Here is a 20,884-nt window from a genome sequence, read left to right on the forward strand (position 1 = left end):
AGAGCAAAATGAAGAATGAGAAAGCGTAATAAAGACATACACCGCTATAGCCAGAATAAAAAAGGTAAAGGTATCCCCTGTGCAAGCACCGAGTCATGTCTGACCCTTGGGGTGACGCCCTCCAGCGTTTTCATGGCAGACTCAATACGGGGTGGTTTGCCAGTGCCTTCCCCAGTCATTACCGTTTACCCCCCAGCAAGCTGGGTACTCATTTTACCGACCTCGGAAGGATGGAAGGCTGAGTCAACCTTGAGCCGGCTGCTGGGATCCAACTCCCAGCCTCATGGACAGAGCTATCAGACTGCATTTCTGCTGCCTTACCACTCTGCGCCACAAGAGGCTCTATAGCCAGAATAACCTTTTACAAATCAAAGAAAAATGACATTACAGTGAATAAGTTACAGTGCTTTTAGATAAATGTTGTATCTGTAAACAAGATCTTTCCCCCCCTCTCCTTTCTGTTCTGTTCTGTACCCTGAACTGCCGCACTTGAGACATGGGAGACCATAGGAATTTTATAGAATAGAATAATAGAATCATAGAGTTGGAAGGGGCCATACAGGCCATCTAGTCCAACCTCCTGCTCAACACAGGATTAGCCCTAAGCATTCTAAAGCATCCAATAAAAGTATGTATCCAGCCTTTGCTCAAAGACTGCCAGTGAGGGGGAGCTCACCACCTCCTTAGGCAGCCTATTCCACTGCTGAACTACTCTTGACTGTGAATTCCCCCCCCCCCCCGATATCTAGCCTATATCGTTGTACTTGTAGTTTAAACCCTTTACTGTGTGTCCTCTCCTCTGCAGCCAACAGAATCAGCATTCTGCCCTCCTCCAAGTGACAACCTTTCAAATACTTAAAGAGGGCTATCAATTTTCTGATATGTGGTATGGATAGTCTGCATAAAGAAGAAGGAATTAGCAGGAATGAAGCTTGAGAATCCAGTCCCAATGCCTTTAATTTCAAATAATTGAAATATTTACCCTTTTCTTGTGAGTAAAGGCATCTAGTAAAGTGTTTAGTCGTGTTGGTAGCTTTTAAAAACTGCAAAAAAATGCTATGGGATGTTGAAAACCAATAAAGACATTTTTTTCTGTAGACAGAAGCTCATACCTTGAATAAAAAGTTGGTCTTAAAGGTGCTACTAAAAATTTATTCTAATTTTTCTTCCATAATTTGATGCCTATTTCATCAAATACAACTTAATAGCTCTTCTGAAATTTATTTTAAATAATATATTTTTTTCAATATCTATTTTTATTTATTTAAAATGTTTTGAGCCTACTGTCAGATTTTGGTGGTACATAAACAAGCAAGCTTGCAATAGAAAAACTTAAAATAAATAGTAAAAATATACCCACCCTCCTAGACTGGACAAAATGAAACTAGAAATGATAGCAAAATCAGCCAAAAATAATAGTGACCATTGAGTAAATATCCGGACGTAAAACCAGATTTCACTGAGTAACCATAGAAGTATTACCAAGGTCAATTCCACACAAATGGTAATGGCTGGGGTAGCATCTGTATGGACCCGGGTCTAATCCCTGTGTTGATATGCCACTGCTAGGTCCCCGCCATCCCGGGTCTGGCTTGGATCGGGCCCCAGAAGCTCCATACTAAGAGAACAAGGAAGAATCTGCGGGGACCAATGGGGCTTGTCCCACAGCAGGCCCCTCCCCTACAGAGGCCTGCAGGGGACAATCAATGTCCTAGATGACTTTGCGGTGTTTCATGCTGCCGCAGTGCAGCCCAGGGCATTGTTTGTTTAGTTTAGAACACAATCCCACTGTCCAGAAAACTACAACACCCCCGCCTACACATGGTGGAACATACCACCACTGCATTTATCCGGGGGACTCCTTTCAGTAGGACACCATGAGGACACAATATGCTGTGGAGTATGCAGCTCTGCAGCAGTGTACCAGCGACAGCCCGGAATGGCGCCACTGGTGTGGAATCTCTGCAAGAGAAGACATCTCTGAGTAGGATGTTTCAAAGTTTTGATGCCATCATTATAATTGATCTGTCTTTAATCACTACCTGCCTTACCTTATAGGGACATGTAGCGCAAAGCTTAGATCAGTCTTTCTCAACTTTTTTAGTACTGAGAAACCCCTGAAGCATTCTTCGAGCTTTGAGGAACCCCAGTGTGGGGTGATCGTGACAAATATGGTTGGGAAGCATAGCTGTGTACATGCCCACCTGGAGCCCCTCCCCATATCACCCCCTCCAGTTCCATCATTGGCCATTGGAGGGGTCAACATGACCATGTATGGTAATAAAAGGTAAAGGTAAAGGTATCCCCTGTGCAAGCACCGAGTCATGTCTGACCCTTGGGGTGACGCCCTCCAGCGTTTTCATGGCAGACTCAATATGGGGTGGTTTGCCAGTGCCTTCCCCAGTCATTACCGTTTACCCCCCAGCGAGCTGGGTACTCATTTTACCGACCTCGGAAGGATGGAAGGCTGAGTCAACCTTGAGCCGGCTGCTGGGATCGAACCGCCAGCCTCATGGGCAAAGCTTTCAGACGGCTGCCTTACCACTCTGCGCCACAAGAGGCTCAGTATGTATGGTAATATCACTCAATAAATGTTTCACATAACCCTGGCTGAGAAAGCCTGGCTTAGATGATTTGAGTAAATGAATGTACAGATTTGCATGGGTGAAGGCCATCGTGTTGTATTGTGGCTTCTGAAATTCATGTTTTATCAAGACCTGTGCTAACCTGACCTGAATCTCATCAGATCTCAGAAGCTGCACAGGGATCAGCATTGGTTAGTACTTGAATGGGAGATAACCAAGGAATCCACCAAGGCAAACCAGTCCTGCTACTCCCTTGCCTTGAAAACTGTGGGGCTGGCCATAACCTAATGGTATTTTCCACCATCATGATAGACGAACCCTTGGGAGGCCAGTGCCAGGTCAATAAGAGGTTGCCTGCTCGTTCCCTGGACTCCCTTGGGTGAGAGGATCCTCAAAAGGCTGCTGGTGTATCCTTGAGAGCTGTGGAGCCTCAGCGCATCCCACAATCTTCTCATTCTGAGTTTGCCTGAAGCCCAGTTCTGTTCTCATCGTGATCACATCAGCCTCTGTCCTGTCAGATGCCTCTTCATTGTGGGGATAGGTACATAGGGAGAAGCATTTCCTTGTAGTAGATCAGTGGTCCCCAACCTTTTTATCACCGGGGACCACTCAACGCTTGACAATTTTACTGAGGCCCACTGCCCTAACACTCTCTGACTCTGGTCGCTATGGTAATGTTTAAACATCTCTTCAAAATAAGATACAGACACGCCACAACAATGAACATAAGGAACATTTTATTTTCATGGAAATTTTAACTCATGACAATGACAAATCAATGGGAACCCTGAGCTTGTTTCTCTGCAACGAGATAGTCCCATCTGGGAGTGATGGGAGACAATGACACCCAAAGTGTGTTGTAAAGGGCCGGGGGGGATGAAGTAAAGGGCCGGGGGGGGGGGAGAAGGTGTCCTTTGGGGCCCACCTCCAATTAGTCGACGGACCAGATGTGGCCCGCGGCACACAGGTTGGGGATCGCTACTTTAGGATGCTTTAGGCTGATCCTGCGTTGAGCAGGGGGTTGGACTAGATGGCCTGTATGGCCCCTTCCAACTCTATGATTCTATGATAACAGTCAACAGCTTTTGGAACGTAAAGGTGGTACCTATTAATATTGGAAAAAGTTAAATAGAATTGCAGCAATATAAATGACCTTGACTATGGAATTAGCTTGGTTGAAAATATGTTTGCTATATTGCTCCAGAGGCAATCTGTGCTAGCATGACAACTGTAAGCTTCATAGCAGGAATAATTTTGAAATCAAAAGCAGAGTGGGAGAATTTTGATAAAACGCATTAATGCTAGAGGATATCTAAGGTGAAAGATATTTGTGTAATGCTAAACATAACTGGAGAAAGTGTGGTTTTAGCAAAGGTACCATTGCTGTTATTTTATCAAGTGCCAGAAATTGCATAATGAATGTCTTTCATTTAAAAAAAAATAACGCATATATGCAAAAATGCCACCCAGCTAGCAGAGGTCTTCCTAATTTTACCTGATTGTATTTCTGAAGAAATATGGCAAGGCCCTCGTAAATTTTCAACATGAACTGCACTTTTGTTGCCAATTTCCATATCCTTTTAAAAGTGCTGAAGCGTGCATTTGCTATTTATGTTTGCAGTAGACTGAGTACACTTTTACTATTTGTGGTTTTAGAAATTGGAAACAACCAAACAGTGGTGCTATGGTCTAAAAAAATAAATTTTAAACAGCTGTGGGACAGTATTTTTAGAATGGTAGGAGTCCCTATAAAGAAAGAGTGGTAACCAGGCCTGTAAGTGCAGCAGAGCTATCCAGTGAAAATCCGAGAGGTAGAATTCCAGAATCCTTAAAGTTCTCTGTTCCGATTTGTTAATGATTATTAGCCAATGGACGGTAATACTTTTGGAGACTGCCCTTGTGTCCAAGGTTTGTAATGTTCTGCTCAAGTTTTCCCGCCCTCCAGTGTGCTTTGCTATAAGAGATACCATTCACTTGCGCAGGGGTAGTCAAACTGCGGCCCTCCAGATGTCCATGGACTACAATTCCCAGGAGCCCCCTGCCAGCATTTGCTGGCAGGGGGCTCCTGGGAATTGTAGTCCATGGACATCTGGAGGGCCGCAGTTTGACTACCCCTGCACTTGCGGAATGATTTATGCTTCAAAGATCCTTTTTATAGCCATACGCTGCCCTTTCCTTTTCTCAGATTGCATACACTCTGACCAGTTGCGTAAAGAAAGTTTAAAATAGCAAATGTCAGTTTAAATTCATAATTCTGATATTTGCGTTAGTCAGCTGCATGGAAAGCCTGTTTGCGCTAAGAAAAATCCAATGGTTTTCATATGAATTACAGAAATGGATACAGTGGATACATAGAATGGCATACATTTTTTCTCTATTGCCATAATTTATTCGGTATCTGGCTCAGTTCAGACAAACGAACTGCAGACTTACATGCTTCTCTTCCTCTTCCTTCCGGCTTCCAGACAATGGTTTTTTAGCCAAACAGCCATGTAGGTATTTTCCTGTGTTCATTTCTTAAAGCCAGAAGGATCATCCAGTGGAATCTCTGTAGTAGATAAGTTGTGCGGGTCACTTGTAAAAAGCGAGGAGGGATAAGGGGATGATAGCAACCCCTTTCCTCAGTAAATCTGTGCTTGTGGAAAAGAAAGGACAAGCAATTTCACCTTTTTGCCCTTCCTCATTCCAATATCCCCTTCTTCAGGGCCTTCTCAACAGCATTATAGGCCTCCGGGCAAAGCAGTGCCCTGGAGCCATAGCTCCGCAACCACTCAGAGGAATAGTAACGTAACTTGAGAATAAAATCAGACTTATATTTATAGGTACTTCCAACAAAATGAGTGTTTAAACGTTAAAAAAACATGCTGTACAGCAAAGATTAATCAGCACAAACATTTGGAGAATATGAGACTTGAACTTGAAAAACATTTCCACGTATAAATGGTACTTCGTAAATCCTACAGGTGGAGATGGCACAGTATAAAATTATTATGGATTGTTTATTATTATTAATCAAGTGTTCGACACAAACATTTGCAAACATTCTTTGCAGAGAATTGCTTATAAGGTGATCTTAAATCAACAGCTTGTCCATTCACAAATCACAAACTATCGATGCGTACATAGATTAGCATGGGCCCCCCCATGTTAAGACAGCACTGGCGTCCTGTGACCCTGTGGCATCAGAGAGGAATACAGGAAAGCTCTGCATTCCATGTCCCGAATGGTAGGATCCATGCTTGTGGGGGATTCCAATCGTGACTGTATTTGACAGCTTTTATTTCCCACTTTCCCTTCTCATCGCCAGGTAGCTTAGAAAGCATATTGAGAATGCTAGCTAATAGAAAGAGTTAGAATATAGAAACATATGTTGTAATTAGTACACTTGCTGATTTGGCCATTTTAGTAAACTAGTTAGTGGTAAATGGGATATGGAGAGGAAACTGTGTGTAAGAGGGGAAGAGAAAGCTCACAAGCCTGCTTCTCGTTTACAGGCCTTCTAACTACGGTTTGAGGACAGTCTGAACTACACCAACGCGTTGTGCAGCATTTTAAATATGCAATTATATGGAAATAGGAAGATAGTTATGGAACAATCACAGCTGTCAGAACTGTGTACCAACGCCAGGATTTTTATGTGGGGCAGGCTGGCCACTATCAGATGACATATAATGTATTTTTAGTGTACCAGAGCAATGAGTGGACCTCAGTACTGGGGCTTGGTACTTTACCACAGTGGCACCCGTGTTGCCAAGCGGTCCCGCCCTCAGGGACCGCCCGTCATCGCCATGGGCCATCTATTAGCACTCCCTGAAGCGGGACAACAGATATCATGTCTGTTATCATTTCCGTTACATGGACTGCATCAGTAGATGTGTTCCACATCAAAAACAGACCTCATTGCTTCCCAGAACTTCTGTCCCTGGGATTTTCTCCAGACATTTTGCAATCTTTAAGCCTCATCATGCCCTGCCCTCCTATTGGATGGGAAATTTTAGTGACTATATTATGATCAGGATGCTAGAAGAATCTATTGTCCTGTTCACTACTCACCTATCTATTGCTGTTCTCACTGAAGCGGAATGAAAGGTTGCTATAAAATCTTTAATAAGCAAATGGCAGACAATTTAACCATTTCTTGTGCGGCAAATGGTCCATCCCTCTGGTCAGTTCTATGACACTATTTTTTAAGTTGGATTGACTAGTATATTTCGTGTTATTCCAATGGTAGCAACATGTCAAATGTAAGGCAACAAAAACCCAGCCTGAGAAAACAAGTCAGGAACTTCTTGATCAGCAAATATATATATATTAAAATTGAAATACAAAAAATTATTAAGTGCACTTTATTTATTTACAATATTAAAACAACATTAAAACATAAGATCCAGTCTGTATACAGTCTGTATGCAATAATTAATATACAATCTCAGTGGTCACACATGGTGTGACCATAGAACAAATGCAATTCAACACAGAAGGTTTTCATCAGTGATCAAATAAACTATATGCATACATATAATAGTATGGAATTATAATGAGACCAGCTTCAAAGCCCGTTCATAAGAACGGGCTTTGAAAGGGTACTCCCCATGCTTTCCAGGCCACTAGGATGCACTGAGGGCTAGGGGGAGTAGGGGAGAGGGAGCGGCTCCTGGGGGCCTGGTAAGCACACATGGTGCCTCTGCGAGACACTGGCTGCACCCTGATTGGCCCTGGAGAGGCCGGACCGTTCGTCCCCCAAGGCTGTTTCACAATTATTAAGAGGCACCAAATGGATAAGATATGGTTGGTGACATAAGAATCCTGAACACCACCACCACCTCTATGTCTTCTAAATTTATTAAAATATCTTTAAATTACTTTCTGTGTTTTTGGAAAAGCCAGGTCTCATTGTAATTCTATACTATTATATGTGTGCATATAGCTTATTTAATCACTGATGAAGACTCTCTGGGTTGTGACACTTTTGGTTGATGGTCATACCATGTGCAACCACTGAGATTGTACATGCAATATTGCACACTATATCTTATATTTTAATGTTGTTTTTAATCTTCTTAATGTGCACTTAATGATAAATATTTGTATTTGTATTTTAATATATATTTATTGCTTTACCTTCAGATTCCTAGCCAATGGTAGCAGCACCACAGATTTATATAACAGCGTTACATTAGCAATTTTATTTTCAGTCTCTATCATAAAATTTGCCCTTTCACTACTGGCCAGCCCCCAACTTGGTGTTTTCATTGAGCAGTTCACCAAACCTCTTTCTTGAATGGTCGTCCTCAGTTTATACTCAATCTGTATGTGAAGGTAGTATTTTTTTGTTCCTGTGTGTCACTTTATGTAGCAGCTTCTATAGCCAAAACTAGTCTGAGATTGTCATAGTGTAGATTCAACCGTTCTCAACTTTTTTATCATTGAGAAACCTGTAAAACATTCTTCAGGCCTTGAGAAACCGCAGACGTTGCGTGATTGTGCACAATATGGTTGGGAAGCATAGTTGTGTACATGCCCACCTGGGACCCCTCCTCTTCCCACCCCATCCAGGCCTATGATTGGTCATTTTGTGGTGAAGGATGGGTCAACATGACGGTATATGATCATATGACACAACAAATGTGTAATATTAAAAATTAATGAACTCTCACCCATTTGGGATACACTTCCAGGATCGTCAAGAAACCCCAGGGCTTCACAAAACCCTCATTGAGAAAGTCTGGTCTAGAACCTAAGCAAGGGTGCCCATGGTCAGTACTTGGGTGGGAGACCACCAAAGTTGTTTCACAGAGGTAAGGCAATGGCAAGCCATAACTGCTCATCTCTGGTTTTGAAAACCCTTTGAGGAGTTACCAAAATTTGATTGCTAATAAGAACAACGATAATAACAACTTAATTTTTATATCCTGCCCTTCCCAGTTGATCACAATTAATTATTATTATAATTTTATACTTTATATGGGACCTCATTGATCAGAATGTCATGTGGAAATTACCCAAATGGCATATTTCTGCCATACATTTTTAAGCAAGGCTAAACCATCACTTCAAACTATATCTTCGAAGCCAGTGAGCTGGAACATTTTCCATTACCCTATTTTTCTGCAGAAATGTTTCTAGTTTAACCTCTCCCCCCCCCCCACCCCATAAAATCAGTTGGTGAAAGTACCAGTCAAACTGGACAGATTCAAAGTTGTGGTGAGTTATTTTCAGGTGAGAATCCTTAAGAAGCATATTTGGTAAACATCTCCCACGCACCCTGATTTAACCCTATTTAAAATGCACTTTATAATTATTTTTCCTTGAACAATTTAACCACTCTTGGGAAAAGGTTTTCAGCTACTCAGCATGCAAAATTTCTGTAGTGTCCTTATAAAAATTTAAAGTCAGGTTAAAAAGCGTGCTAAATCAGATGCCAATCGATTTGCATTGGATAATTTTCTGGAAAATTTTCCAGTTCAAAAGTCTCTTGAAAATCCACATCACTAAACCTTGTCCATAGTCCTGAAGGTAATCCAATTTGTATTTTGAATTATTAATACTTTGAAGTTATCAGTCTGCCTTTCTACTTAGGTTACTGTTCAACAGTATCTTGTTAATAGAAGTGTTCTGCACATCTTTGATCTTAACATAATTTCCCGTGCTCGCTTCAGTAGCACATATACTAAAATTGGGACATAGTTTCACTGCTTAGCTTTTGTTGTTGTCACTGATTGCCTTTGATTTTTGTAATAAGTATTTCAATTATCAATAAAAGATATGTAATTGATATTTCAATAATCTTATGCTAATTAAATCAGAATGACAACAGCGGTTGATGGACTGTCCATTAACTGAATAATGAGCTGCCAATGCATTTAGTAATGCAGAAAAAATGACAATACATTATTTAAAAACAAACTTAAGTGAAGCTATTATGATGCATTTTATTAAAGTGGTTATCAAAGTATGATATCATGAATTACTAAATTTAGTTCTTTGACAAACATTCATAGATAATGAAATAATTTTCCTTAGCAGAGGTAAATTCATTTTAATTGATACTATCCAATAATATACCCATAAACCTTTGACCTGTATACATGATGAAAGGTGAAATTACCACTGAAAATGACCACATGCACACATCTGCAAACTGGACTTCCTGTGTTGAGGTAAAGTTTGTTATTTATTTTGCCATCATGATAAGATAGCGTGAACAAGCTGGCAGTGGGAAAATGGCAAGGAAGCCTACAAAACAAACACTAGTTTCTTCAAGATTCAAGTAGGGAGCCATGTTGGTATGAACTAAAAGGTAAAGGTATCCCCTGTGCAAGCACCAAGTCATGTTTGACCCTTGGGGTGACGCCCTCCAGCGTTTTCATGACAGACTCAATATGGGGTGATTTGCCGGTGCCTTCCCCAGTCATTACCATTTCCCCCCCAGCAAGCTGGGTACTCATTTGACCGACCTCGGAAGGATGGAAGGCTGAGTCAACCTTGAGCCGGCAGCTGGGATTGAACTCCCAGCCTCATGGGCAAAGCTTTCAGACTGCTGCCTTACCACTCTGCGCCACAAGAGGCTCTGTTGGGATGAACTAGTACAACAAAATTTGAACTTAATGGTGCCAGTGGACTCCAAATTTGTTGTTCTCATTTTTAAAAAAATGTTAATTATGTGTGTTTGTTTGACCCAGAATTGTAGTGTATATTTATTCCTAAAACATTTTAAACATTTTAAAGAAACAAATCCTGCAAATCAGTGTAACTTCAAAAATGTATAATTAATTGCAAAAGTAATGAAAAGATGTTTTCTGCAATGATATAACATGATGAAAATAAGATATCCAGGAAGGAGGCCTTCGCAGAATCATCAAATAATAGAGTTGGAAAGGTCTTCTGGGTTATCTAGTCCAACCCCCTGAACTGTGAAGGACACTTACAATGCTATCTCTCATCCACTGTAACCTGCCACCCCCTTAAACCTTCACAGAATCAGTTTCTCCATCAGATGGCTATCCAGACTCTGTTGAAAAGTTTCCAAATATGGAGAACCCACCACCTCCCAAGGAAGCTTGTTCCACTGAGAAACTGCTCTAAATGTCAGGAATTTCTTCCAGTTATTTAGACGGAATTTCTAGTGCATTATTTATTTATTCATTCATTCATTTCATTTTTATACCGCCCTCCCTTCATCCCATTGGTTCTGGTCCATCCCTCCGGGGCAAGAGAGAACAACTCTGCTCCATATATAGCAGCCTTTTAAATTCTTGAATATGGTTATCAAATCCCCTCTCAGTCGTCTCCTCTCCAGGCTAAACACACCAAGCTCCCCCAACCTTTCTTCATACGTCTCCAAACCCCTTACCATCTTTGTTGTCTTCCTCTGGACAAGCTCCAGTTTGTCTAGATTCCTCTTCAACTGTGGTGCCCAAAGCTGAACACAGTACTCCAAGTGAGGCCAAACCAGAGCAAAGTGGTACCATCACCTCCCATGATCTGGACACGATACGGCGTTTGATTCAGCCCCAAATCCTATTTGCCTGTTTAGCCACCGAGTCACACTGCTGATTTATGTTCAATGTATGCTCTACTGAGACTCTTAGATCCTTTTCACACATACTATTACCAAGACAACTCTCCCCATCCTATATTAGTATATATGGTCTTTCCTACTTAAATGCAGAACTTTACATGTGTCCCTATTGAATTTCATTTTATTCCATTTAGACCAGTTCTCGAACCTATCAAGATCATCCTGTATTCTGATTCTGTCTTCTGTTGTGTTTGCTACCCCTCCCAATTTAGTATTGTCTGCAAATTTAATAAATAAATAAATTCTTCCTCCCAGTCATTTATAAATATGTTGAACAACACAGGCCCCAGGATATATTCCTGGGGCACTCCACCTATCTCTCTTCTCCAAAAGGATGCTGAACTATTAACAAGTACCTTTTGGGTATGATCTGTCAATCAGTTATCCATCCACCTGACAGAATTAGGATCCATACCGCATTTTACCAACTTGTCAACAAGAATATAATGTGAAAACTTATCAAAAGCTTTACTGAAATCCAGATAAACTATGTCTACAGCATTCCCATGAACCAGCAAGGTAGTCACTTTCTCAAAAGAAGAAATAAGGTTGGTCTGACATGACTTGTTCTTGCGAAACCCATGCTGAGTCTTAGAAATCTCAGCTCTCTGTTCCAGATGCTCACGGACCAACTGTTTTTTCCATGTATCTCCCCCGTGTTGTTATATGTAAACAACCCTGAGCCGGATAAAAGGGAAGTATAAAAATCTAATAAATAAAAATCAAATAAATAAAATAAATAAATCATCTGGCACCTCACTGGTTCTCCAAGAATGTCAAAAATAATGGACAGAGGTTCAGAGACTACCTCTGTAAGTTCTTTTAGTACCCTTGGATGCAGTTCATCTGGCCCAGAAGGCTTTGTTTCATTTAAAGAAACTAGGTATTTGTGGACTGCCCCAACAGTGATCCTAGGCCACTATTCCCATCCCCTGGTTTGTGTTACGTTTTTGCCACATTGATCACTATTTCCCTCACAAGAGAAGACTGAGGAGAAATAGGAGTTAAGTCATTCAGCCCTCTCTTCTTCTTCTTCTTCTTCTTCTTCTTCTTCTTCTTCTTCTTCTTCTTCTTCTTCTTCTTCTTCTTCATCATAATTTCACTTTCTTTTCCTAGCAATGGTCTCACAGAATCCCTACTCTTTTTCTTACTTAAAATTTAACTAAAGAAGCCTTTTATGCTATGTTTAGCACTTCTTGCTAACCTAAGCTCATATTGAGCTTAGGTTTTCTAACACTCTCCCTACAATGTTACATTAGTTTTTTATATTCATCCTTAGTAATAAGGCCTTCCTTCTATTTCCTAAATTACTCTTTTTTATTCCTCAAATCTTTTGACGACTGCTTATGGAGCCACCTTGGCTTCCTTATGCTCTTTCCATCTTTTCTTCTCAGGGGAATTGTTTGAGCTTTCAGAATTTCACTTTTAAAAAACTCCCAGCCCTCTTGGACTACAATCTCTTTAAGCCTTTCTGACCATGGGACTCTACCCAACATACTTTAAGTCTGTTAAAATCTGCTTTCTGAAGTCCAGTCTATATGTCCAACTACATAAAAGTTTTCTCTTTCCCAGAAAGAAAATTCCAAAATCACATGGTCACTACTACCAAGTGTGCCCACTACTTCCACCTCATCTACCAGTTCTTCCCTATTGATGAGAATCAAGTCTAAACTACCAGAGCCCCTGGTTCCCCTCTCTACTTTCTGGGAAATGAAGCTGTCAGCAAGCCAAGTTAATGGAGTTTGTATTTTTAGCAGAGTTGGTCTTCCAACAGATATCCAGGTAATTGAAGTCTTTCATGACCTTTTTGAGAATTGTGAAATTTGGTCTTAGAGTATCTCATCCAAGTCCTCTGACTGGCTTGGTGGTCTATAGGAAACCCCCACAATAACAGCATTCTCATTTCCTACTCCTGTTATATTTACCCAAATACAGTCAACTGAACTTTCATGCTCAGGTACATGTATTTCTTCACAAGTGTAAAGATTCTTATTTCTACACCTCCCCCCTTCTTTACTTGTCTGTCCCTGTTGAATAGATTGTACCCCTCAATTCTAGTATTCAATTTGAGTTTTATCCCACCAAGTTTCTGTGATTCCTATTAATACTATTAGTTCCTCCTGCTTGTTTCCCATACTCCGTGCCTTAGCGATTATCGAAGCTACGGCAATTGCTTCTGATGCTGATAAACATTTTGACAAACCTTCATAGGTAATGAAATCATTTCCTAATGTTGTCAGGGACAAATCCATTTCAAAAACTCGTGTAAATAAACTAGTCTCACCTTTCAGGAATGTTTTTTTGGCAGCTATTTTTAAAATAACATTTTATGCGCGGGGAAGGATCATACTTTTGAGTAGTTATTTTCAGGAGGAGTCATTATATTCTATGATGCTTTTTGACTCAAACAGGAGTGTGTGTGTGTTTTTTTCAAGGGTGTAGATTTAAACTAAATGCTCTCCAAATTATAGCCTTGCTTTAGTTGATGATCTTGCCTTGGCGTGTGAGGTCGTTGTTGCCGGGGGAAAGTTTGAAGTCCATCTTATTGCCACTAAAAATGGCTATATGGCTTTAGGTGGGTTCCTAAATCAGTGCTTTTCTTGTTGTTCTTTTAGCTGCCTCAAGTAATACAAGAATATCTTGTCTGCTCATTTTATGTATATGTATATCATATCATAAGCTCTGAATTCCCGTTGGCAAGATATTCGTCTTCTTTAAAATGTACTAGTCAGTCCCACATTTGCGACACCTGGGCCTAGTCTGCACACACAGGATAATGCACTTTCAATGTGCTTTGGCAGCTGGATTTTCCTGTGCGGAACAGGAAAATCTACTTCGAAAGTGCATTATCTATTGTGTGCAGAATAGGTCCTGGTCTACAGACATTTAGATGAAAGCCTTGAAAGAAAAGAAGATTACTTACAAACCGGTGGCTCCGATAAAAAGAATTCTCACTGTTTTTATCAGCCTTAGGTTCCTGAACATCTCAAACAGCTGTTTTCCTTGCCAATCATTTTGGAATTGCACTTCAAAAGCAGTTTGTAATATGGAAATATGAGAGTGGTGTATATGTTTAAATCTTGTGCATGAAAACATCCCTGTGTTGTGCTCCGCATTATTAGGATTGTTAGCAGACATGTGAATAAGTGCTGGCTAGTCACATCTAATTTATGGGGACTCCCGCCAAGGGCTTTCAAGGCAAGTGAGGAGCCGAGGTGATTTGCATTGCCTTCCTCTTTGGCGTGTTCCTTTATAGTCTCCCATCGGAGTACCAACTAGGCTTGCACAATTTGACTGCTGAAGCGGCTATTCCCTCCGGGTGTGGACTTCCACACCTGCGTGGTTGTGCCCGCTGTTGCGCCGCCGCATGCGCCACCCTCCCCCCCACGGCGCAGCACTGGCTGCGTCCAGAGGGAACGGCTGCCAAAGCGGCTGAATCACACAAGCCTAGTATCAACCCTACTTGACCTCCAAGTTCTGACAAGTTGGGTAAATAATGTGACTCTCTTTCTACGGCAGCCTTTGTCAACTGTTTTACCATTGAGTAACTCATGAAACTCTTCAGGCTTCGAGAAACCCCAGAAGTGGCGGAATTGTGCAGAATATGGTTGCGGAAGTACAGCTATGTACAGAACCATCCAGACCTTCCCACCCACTCCAGACCTATCACTGGCCACTTTGGGAGGGGTGGGTAGGTTGACAGGACTGTATATGGTTTTGTTGCTGTTGTTAGGTGCGAAGTCGTGTCCGACCCATCGCGACCCCATGGACAATGATCCTCCGGGCCTTCCTGTCCTCTACCATTCCCCGGAGTCCATTTAAGTTCGCACCAACTGCTTCAGTGACTCCATCCAGCCACCTCATTCTCTGTCGTCCCCTTCTTCTTTTGCCCTCAATCACTCCCAGCCTTAGACTCTTCTCCAGGGAGTCTTTCCTTCTCATGAGGTTGCCTTCTCATATGGTTTTATCACCCAATAAATGTTTAACAATTTTTTAAAAATATATAAAATATTAATTAACTCCCACCCATTTGGGAAACCCTTCCAGAGCTATCAAGAAGTCCCACGGTTTCATGAAACTTTGGTTGAGAAAGCCTGTTCTAAGGAGTGTCTTTCCCTCAACTAGGTTTCACCATAAAGTGTCTTCAGCTCTGAAGAAGTAAGCAGTTACTCACAGTAGTTTATCCCCTGCTGCAAATTTTGTTAATTTTTAAGGTACTACTGAATGCTTGCTTTTTTTACCACTATAGTCAGATAAAGATGGCTACCCATCTTGATTCAACCCTTTTGTGAGACCTTAGAAAACTCTTTGTCAATTTCAACTCATAAGCCCTTAACCATCTAGCTCAGGGGTAGTCAAACTGCGGCCCGCCAGATGTCCATGGACTACAGTTCCCAGAAGCCCCTGCCAGCGTTTGCTGGCAGGGGCTCCTGGGAATTGTAGTCCATGGACATCTGGTGGGCCGCAGTTTGACTACTCCTGATCTAGCTATTCCATGTGTAGTCCACCTCCCTCAAACAGAATAAGTGCTCCATAGTAAGCATAGTAAGATATTTCTCCCAGCAGCCTTCAATTCAGCTAGCATCTTCATATTATATTCAGAAGCCAACTGCAAGCCCATGGAATTGGTGTTTTGCAGGCTGTAGTTAAAGTACTAAATGACTACAGTGCCTAGAAATTAATTTCAAGCTTATATAATTGTTGTTTTGTAGTTTGCATTTCAAAAAATTGTTTTTGTTCTGTACTTTCAATAAAAAATAATGTATAAAAATAAAGTAATGGGGTTTCTGTTGGATAAGTGAATACTTTATTTTTTGTATGTTATGTCATTGCTATCTCTAGCATCCACATGGGCCCGCTTCAGAATAAGTTCTCTCTTTTCCAAGTTTATGATATAAGGATTGTCTTTATATCTGTAGATGTTAGATTACATACTTCACAGAAGTCTCTATGACTCTGGTTGATTTTTTTGTATGTAGGATAACGGAAGATTTCTTACCTTCCTTCTCTTTAACCTAAGGCTTGTAATTGGTTGGTTGCTGAGAAAAGTTTGGAAACATCAATAAATCAGTCTGGTATGAAAGTGGATCTTGTTTGTGCTTATAGTCCCATGATTTATAGAATTTCTTTCTTCATATATCAAAAAGGTAGAGTTGTTAGGTTTATTTAACTTGGCTAAGGTGTAGGGGTGGTGATTTGTCCATCAGTTAACCATAATTGCTACTTGCTTAAAGGGGAATTACATTGTCTGAGTCTTTATTTTACTGCATAGTAGGTGTTCTGAGAGATCAACAAATGTGTTACCACTAAAAATTTTAAAAATAAAAATACGTGTAAATATCCATTTATGTGAAGGAATTATGTGCTGGGATAATCAATTTAGACGGATCACTTTTGGAAGGGTTTGAGCTCTAAGAACCTTAGTTAGGTTTGTCCCACAAATAGTTTCTCCTGGAAAAACTGCTGTTTTCTTTGGTCCACAGGACTTCCTCTTGGAATTTCTGAGCTTTGACCAGTTAAAGTGTCTTTGTGTGGTCTACGCTTGAGGGTTTGAAAGGGAGACCTCATTCCTACCTTTCCCCCCAAAAAGAAAAGCTACAGGCTTCCTTTTAAAAAAGCACACAACTTTTTAAAATGAAAAAACAAAACAAAACACCCACGTTTCTTTCAATGGTTAATCAAAAGCTTGGATGGGGTGCTAGATTACTGTTCAGAGATTATAAAAGGGCTTTTCCTTCTTAATTTAAGGTGCAACCTGATAACCACAAATTAGACAAATGATTATAGATTTCTTTCCATTAACCCCCCCCCCCCATCCCAAGTAGTGCTTGATCTAAATGGTATTCCTACACTCTGCCTTGTCTTATTTCACAGTGTTAAAACTTTTCCTAGCACAAAAATAAAAATACTCAGGTGAGCCATTTAATGTTAAATGCCTTTACTCACTAAACTCATGAGCCATTTCTGTTCTGCATACATAAAATACAGGACTGTTCATTATATTTACTTCCTGTCTATTCAGAGATACCCCCCTCCCGAAGTTTGTTTTTAAAATTTTCTCACGTCTCTTTTAGCCTACAACTTGCTCTTTCCCCTCCACCTTCAGTATGGGGTTGTATGTTGACGTACCTTAAAAAGCTGTAAGGACTAGAGAGAAACAGTTTTGAAAGTGCTTTACAACTCTGAAAGTGCTACGAAGCGTGCATGCGGAATCATAATATATTTTCAAGTTAACTTCTACATATTGCCTGTTTTATGACCTAAATTAGCAGAAGCAGGCTGAGTAGCCCAGACTAATGTGAGTTTATTAGAGTTTGAAAGCTAAGCAGGGTCAGCCAGGATTGGTATTTGGGTGGGAGACCACCAAGGAAGTCAAGGATCGCTATGCAGAGGCAGGCAATGGCCAACCACCTCGGCTTCTCTCTTACCTCGAACCCCCCCCCCCAAGGGGTCGCTGTAAGTTAGTTGCAACTTAATGCACTTCATTATTTGTATTAACTGTATATGTTTCTACTGCTGTTTGTTGGTAGCAACTACAGGATTGCCCATTTTTGTAGACTGCGTCTAGCAATTCTAGCTGAGTTCAAACAAATTTCCCGCTGCTTATTCACAGTCTATATAGTGTTTACACTGCGTATGGCTGTGAGCCAGTTCCACACACTGACGGTTTTTGTTTTGTGTTACCGTTCTTGCTGTGCAACGGATGTCTTCTGCCCATATCCCTGTACCAATTTTCAATCATGTACAGGGGTAATCAAACTGCGGCCCTCCAGATGTCCGTGGACTACAATTCCCAGGAGCCCCTGCCAGCATTCGCTGGCAGGGGCTCCTGGGAATTGTAGTCCACGGACATCTGGAGGGCCGCAGTTTGACTACCCCTGATTGTAGCATCTAAACATTTTCTTTAAGTTATGCCTGATAATCTGCTGTTCCATGACAGTTCTGCTTGTGTACACGTTGCGATCAGGAGCAGCTCTGAAACAGCTGGCCTAGATTTGAAACACAAAAAGGGGGTACTTTAAGCCCCTGTGGCTGAAGGCAGTCAAAATCAATAATAATAAAAAGAAGACATGACAAGTCTGAGAAATCTGTATTCAGATCCCAAGGGGTGGATTTGAAGTTGGCAAACCTTTTCTCGAGTAGCACAACAAAATCAGAGTCCAGTGGCACCTTTAAGACCAACAAAGGTTTATTCCAGGCGTGCGCTGTTGCGTGCAAGCACTCTTCCTCAGAGTCCTTTGGACATGCCATTCTTCCTGCATCTTCATTGGGTTATGTGCCTATGTCGAACTCAGTAAGACAGGGAAGAGAGAGAACACTTCTGTATTTATAATCCTGTCTTAATAACACTGGATTGCAGCAGAAAAATGGGAAATTAGCTCTATACATTTGTGACTGAGTAAGAATAATTTGAGTGCTGTGTACTGCACAAGCCAGCCTTTCTCGGGCTTTGAGAAACCCCAGAAATGGCTTAATCATGCAGAATATGGTTGGAAAACAGTTATGTACATGTCCCCCCCCCCCCCCCCAGCCTCATCAATGGCCAATTGCGGGGGGAGGACTGGTCAACATGACCATATTTATTTATTCATTCATTCATTTCTCATATTTCTTTATTTCACCTTCACAGCTCAGGGTGGTTTATAGAAAACTTTAAAATCATAATGCAGTCTATCAGGGCATCCAGTGGTGCATTGGCCATGTGTTCGGTTGCGTCTCTCCCAAGATCGACACATTGAATTCCTGGAATTGACAGTTCAGGAGGGGCTCTGAAGGAGAAATCCTCATGGATTAGGATTGCCACCCCTCCTCCCTGGCCTGCGGTTTGCGACTGATGGAAGATACCCGGGAGTGGCTAGTTTTTCAGGGCAACTGTCTCACCTTCTCTGACCCAAGTTTCTGTCAAGCCAGGTCTACTTTGTGCTCTGCAAAGTAGGTTTGCAAGGTAGAGGCTTGGTTGTTGACCGACCTGGCATTGTATAGCAATCCATAAGTGGTCATCCCTCTATTTTGGGGAAAAGACCAACCCCTTTGCTTTTATTTGCTGACAACACCGTCATCCTGTCTAGATCGCGTGTAGGTCTCCAACGCTACATGTATGGCTTTATGGTCTATTGCCACAACAATCAATTGGAAATAAACTTTGAGAAAACTAAGATCTTAGTTTTTGCAAGAACCTGCTATAAATGTTCATGGAGCACAGTATTGAACAAATGTCCCATTTCAAATACCTTAGTCTCAACTTCTTTTTTAACAACAGATAGGTACATCATGGTAAGCAGCTAGCCAAAACCATGAAAACATCGCTAACTCTCCTTACTAAATTCTACCATCAAAAGGGGAATAAAAATATTCCAGCTGCGTAAAAAAATTATTCTATGAAATTCATCCCACAAATTTTATACGGCGTTCCAATCTGGATCTTTGACCTTAATAATGAATTGCTCTACATTCCATGTTTTAAGATCTTTACTTGAGGTACCCAAAAATGTCACAAATGAACCATCCATATTGAATTAGGTCAGCAACACCTGGCTTTGAATGCTTGGCTATTGAACTTCAAATATTGGCTGAGAATTCATCTTGTCTAACCCATTTTCTTTCCTTGGATTGTGATTCTGTGTGCCAATAAAGGTTTTCTGAGTCTGAGTCTTGCATAGCATCAGCCTCCAGCTTAGTGACACAAGTGATGGGACGGAGGTTTGAAGGGGTTCAACCATGACTATATCTCAAATCCCTTCTCTTGTCCCACCTCCTCCCACCACCACCTCCCACCACCCACCACCACCGGGATCCCTGACCCCCTTGGGCACCTGTTGTTGTTGTTGTTGTTAATCCCCTATTTTTGCCAGTTTCTCTGGGCTTTCCATGTTTGATATTTTAGGACCTTCTGGGTCTGCAAATTACTTTCTATTTTCTAGGGTTAGTTTAGATTAGGTTGGTGATGGGTTCGTTTTTTCTGGAGGGAATAGCCCCAATCGTCATATGTGACATCTCAGGGCTGGCCAGTCCAGTTTAGATGTGGTGGTGGTTAGGATGGGTACATACATAGATTGCATTTCATTTTGGGTTTCAGTGGAGTAAATTTGGGCATTTGAAGTTGATTCGAATTAATTGGGGGGAGTGTGTTTAATCAGACTTTATAGCTAATTTGATTTTTGATTAATTGGGTCGTATACTGTATCAAATTGGGAGATAGATTATTGCCAGTCGATTTTAAAATTAATTAGGGGGGATATTGGGTCATTACATTAATTAATTAATTAGGTGCTTTGAGTTGCATTGCATGGAATCTGAATGGTTATGGGTGGAATTGGTTTGTGCTTTCCTGCTCATGGTCTCTTTTTGTGCACGTGCCAAGTTTTCGTGCCCCAGCCCTTAAAACCTTGCAAGATGGAGGCCTGGTCTAATTTGGGGGGGGGGGTCTTGTGTTCTTTTCTCCTTTCTTCTATTTGGACTTTCTTCACTCTCCCACTGTCTCATTCACTCTTGAGGTCTTCTTTATTCCCTCTTGTGCTCTTCCTTTGATCTTCCTCTGCATCCCTCCTCCCATTCCTCCCAGTTCCCCCCCCCCACCGACTTTCCAAAGTACTTCCTGGTATGAGTTGTTGATTGCTGGGCTTCATCCTTTGTGTCTGGGGGCTGCAGTTGGGCACTGCTCTGAGCCTTCAGAGAGGGCGGTATATAAATATGAATAAATAAAATAAAATAAATAAAT

General features: G+C 41.3%; 1 protein-coding gene across 6 annotated transcripts in view; it reads left to right on the top strand.

Annotated features, from left to right (window-relative positions):
• The window catches only part of SUPT3H (SPT3 homolog, SAGA and STAGA complex component), a 370,690-nt gene that overhangs the window by 166,874 nt on the left and 182,932 nt on the right, over positions 1–20,884 (top strand). Inside the window, exon 1 of one of the 6 annotated variants that reach the window (XM_077317640.1) lies at positions 12,781–12,948. The exons of the other annotated variants lie outside the window; for them this stretch is intronic. Within the exon in view, the coding sequence (XP_077173755.1) occupies positions 12,902–12,948 (47 nt within the window). The 5' untranslated portion in view covers positions 12,781–12,901. Of the gene's footprint in view, positions 1–12,780; positions 12,949–20,884 lie in introns of those variants that run through there. 6 annotated transcript variants of the gene reach the window in all.

The sequence above is a fragment of the Paroedura picta genome, chromosome 1 (assembly GCF_049243985.1).
Source record: "Paroedura picta isolate Pp20150507F chromosome 1, Ppicta_v3.0, whole genome shotgun sequence".
In the NCBI taxonomy this organism is placed as follows: Eukaryota; Metazoa; Chordata; class Lepidosauria; order Squamata; family Gekkonidae; genus Paroedura; species Paroedura picta.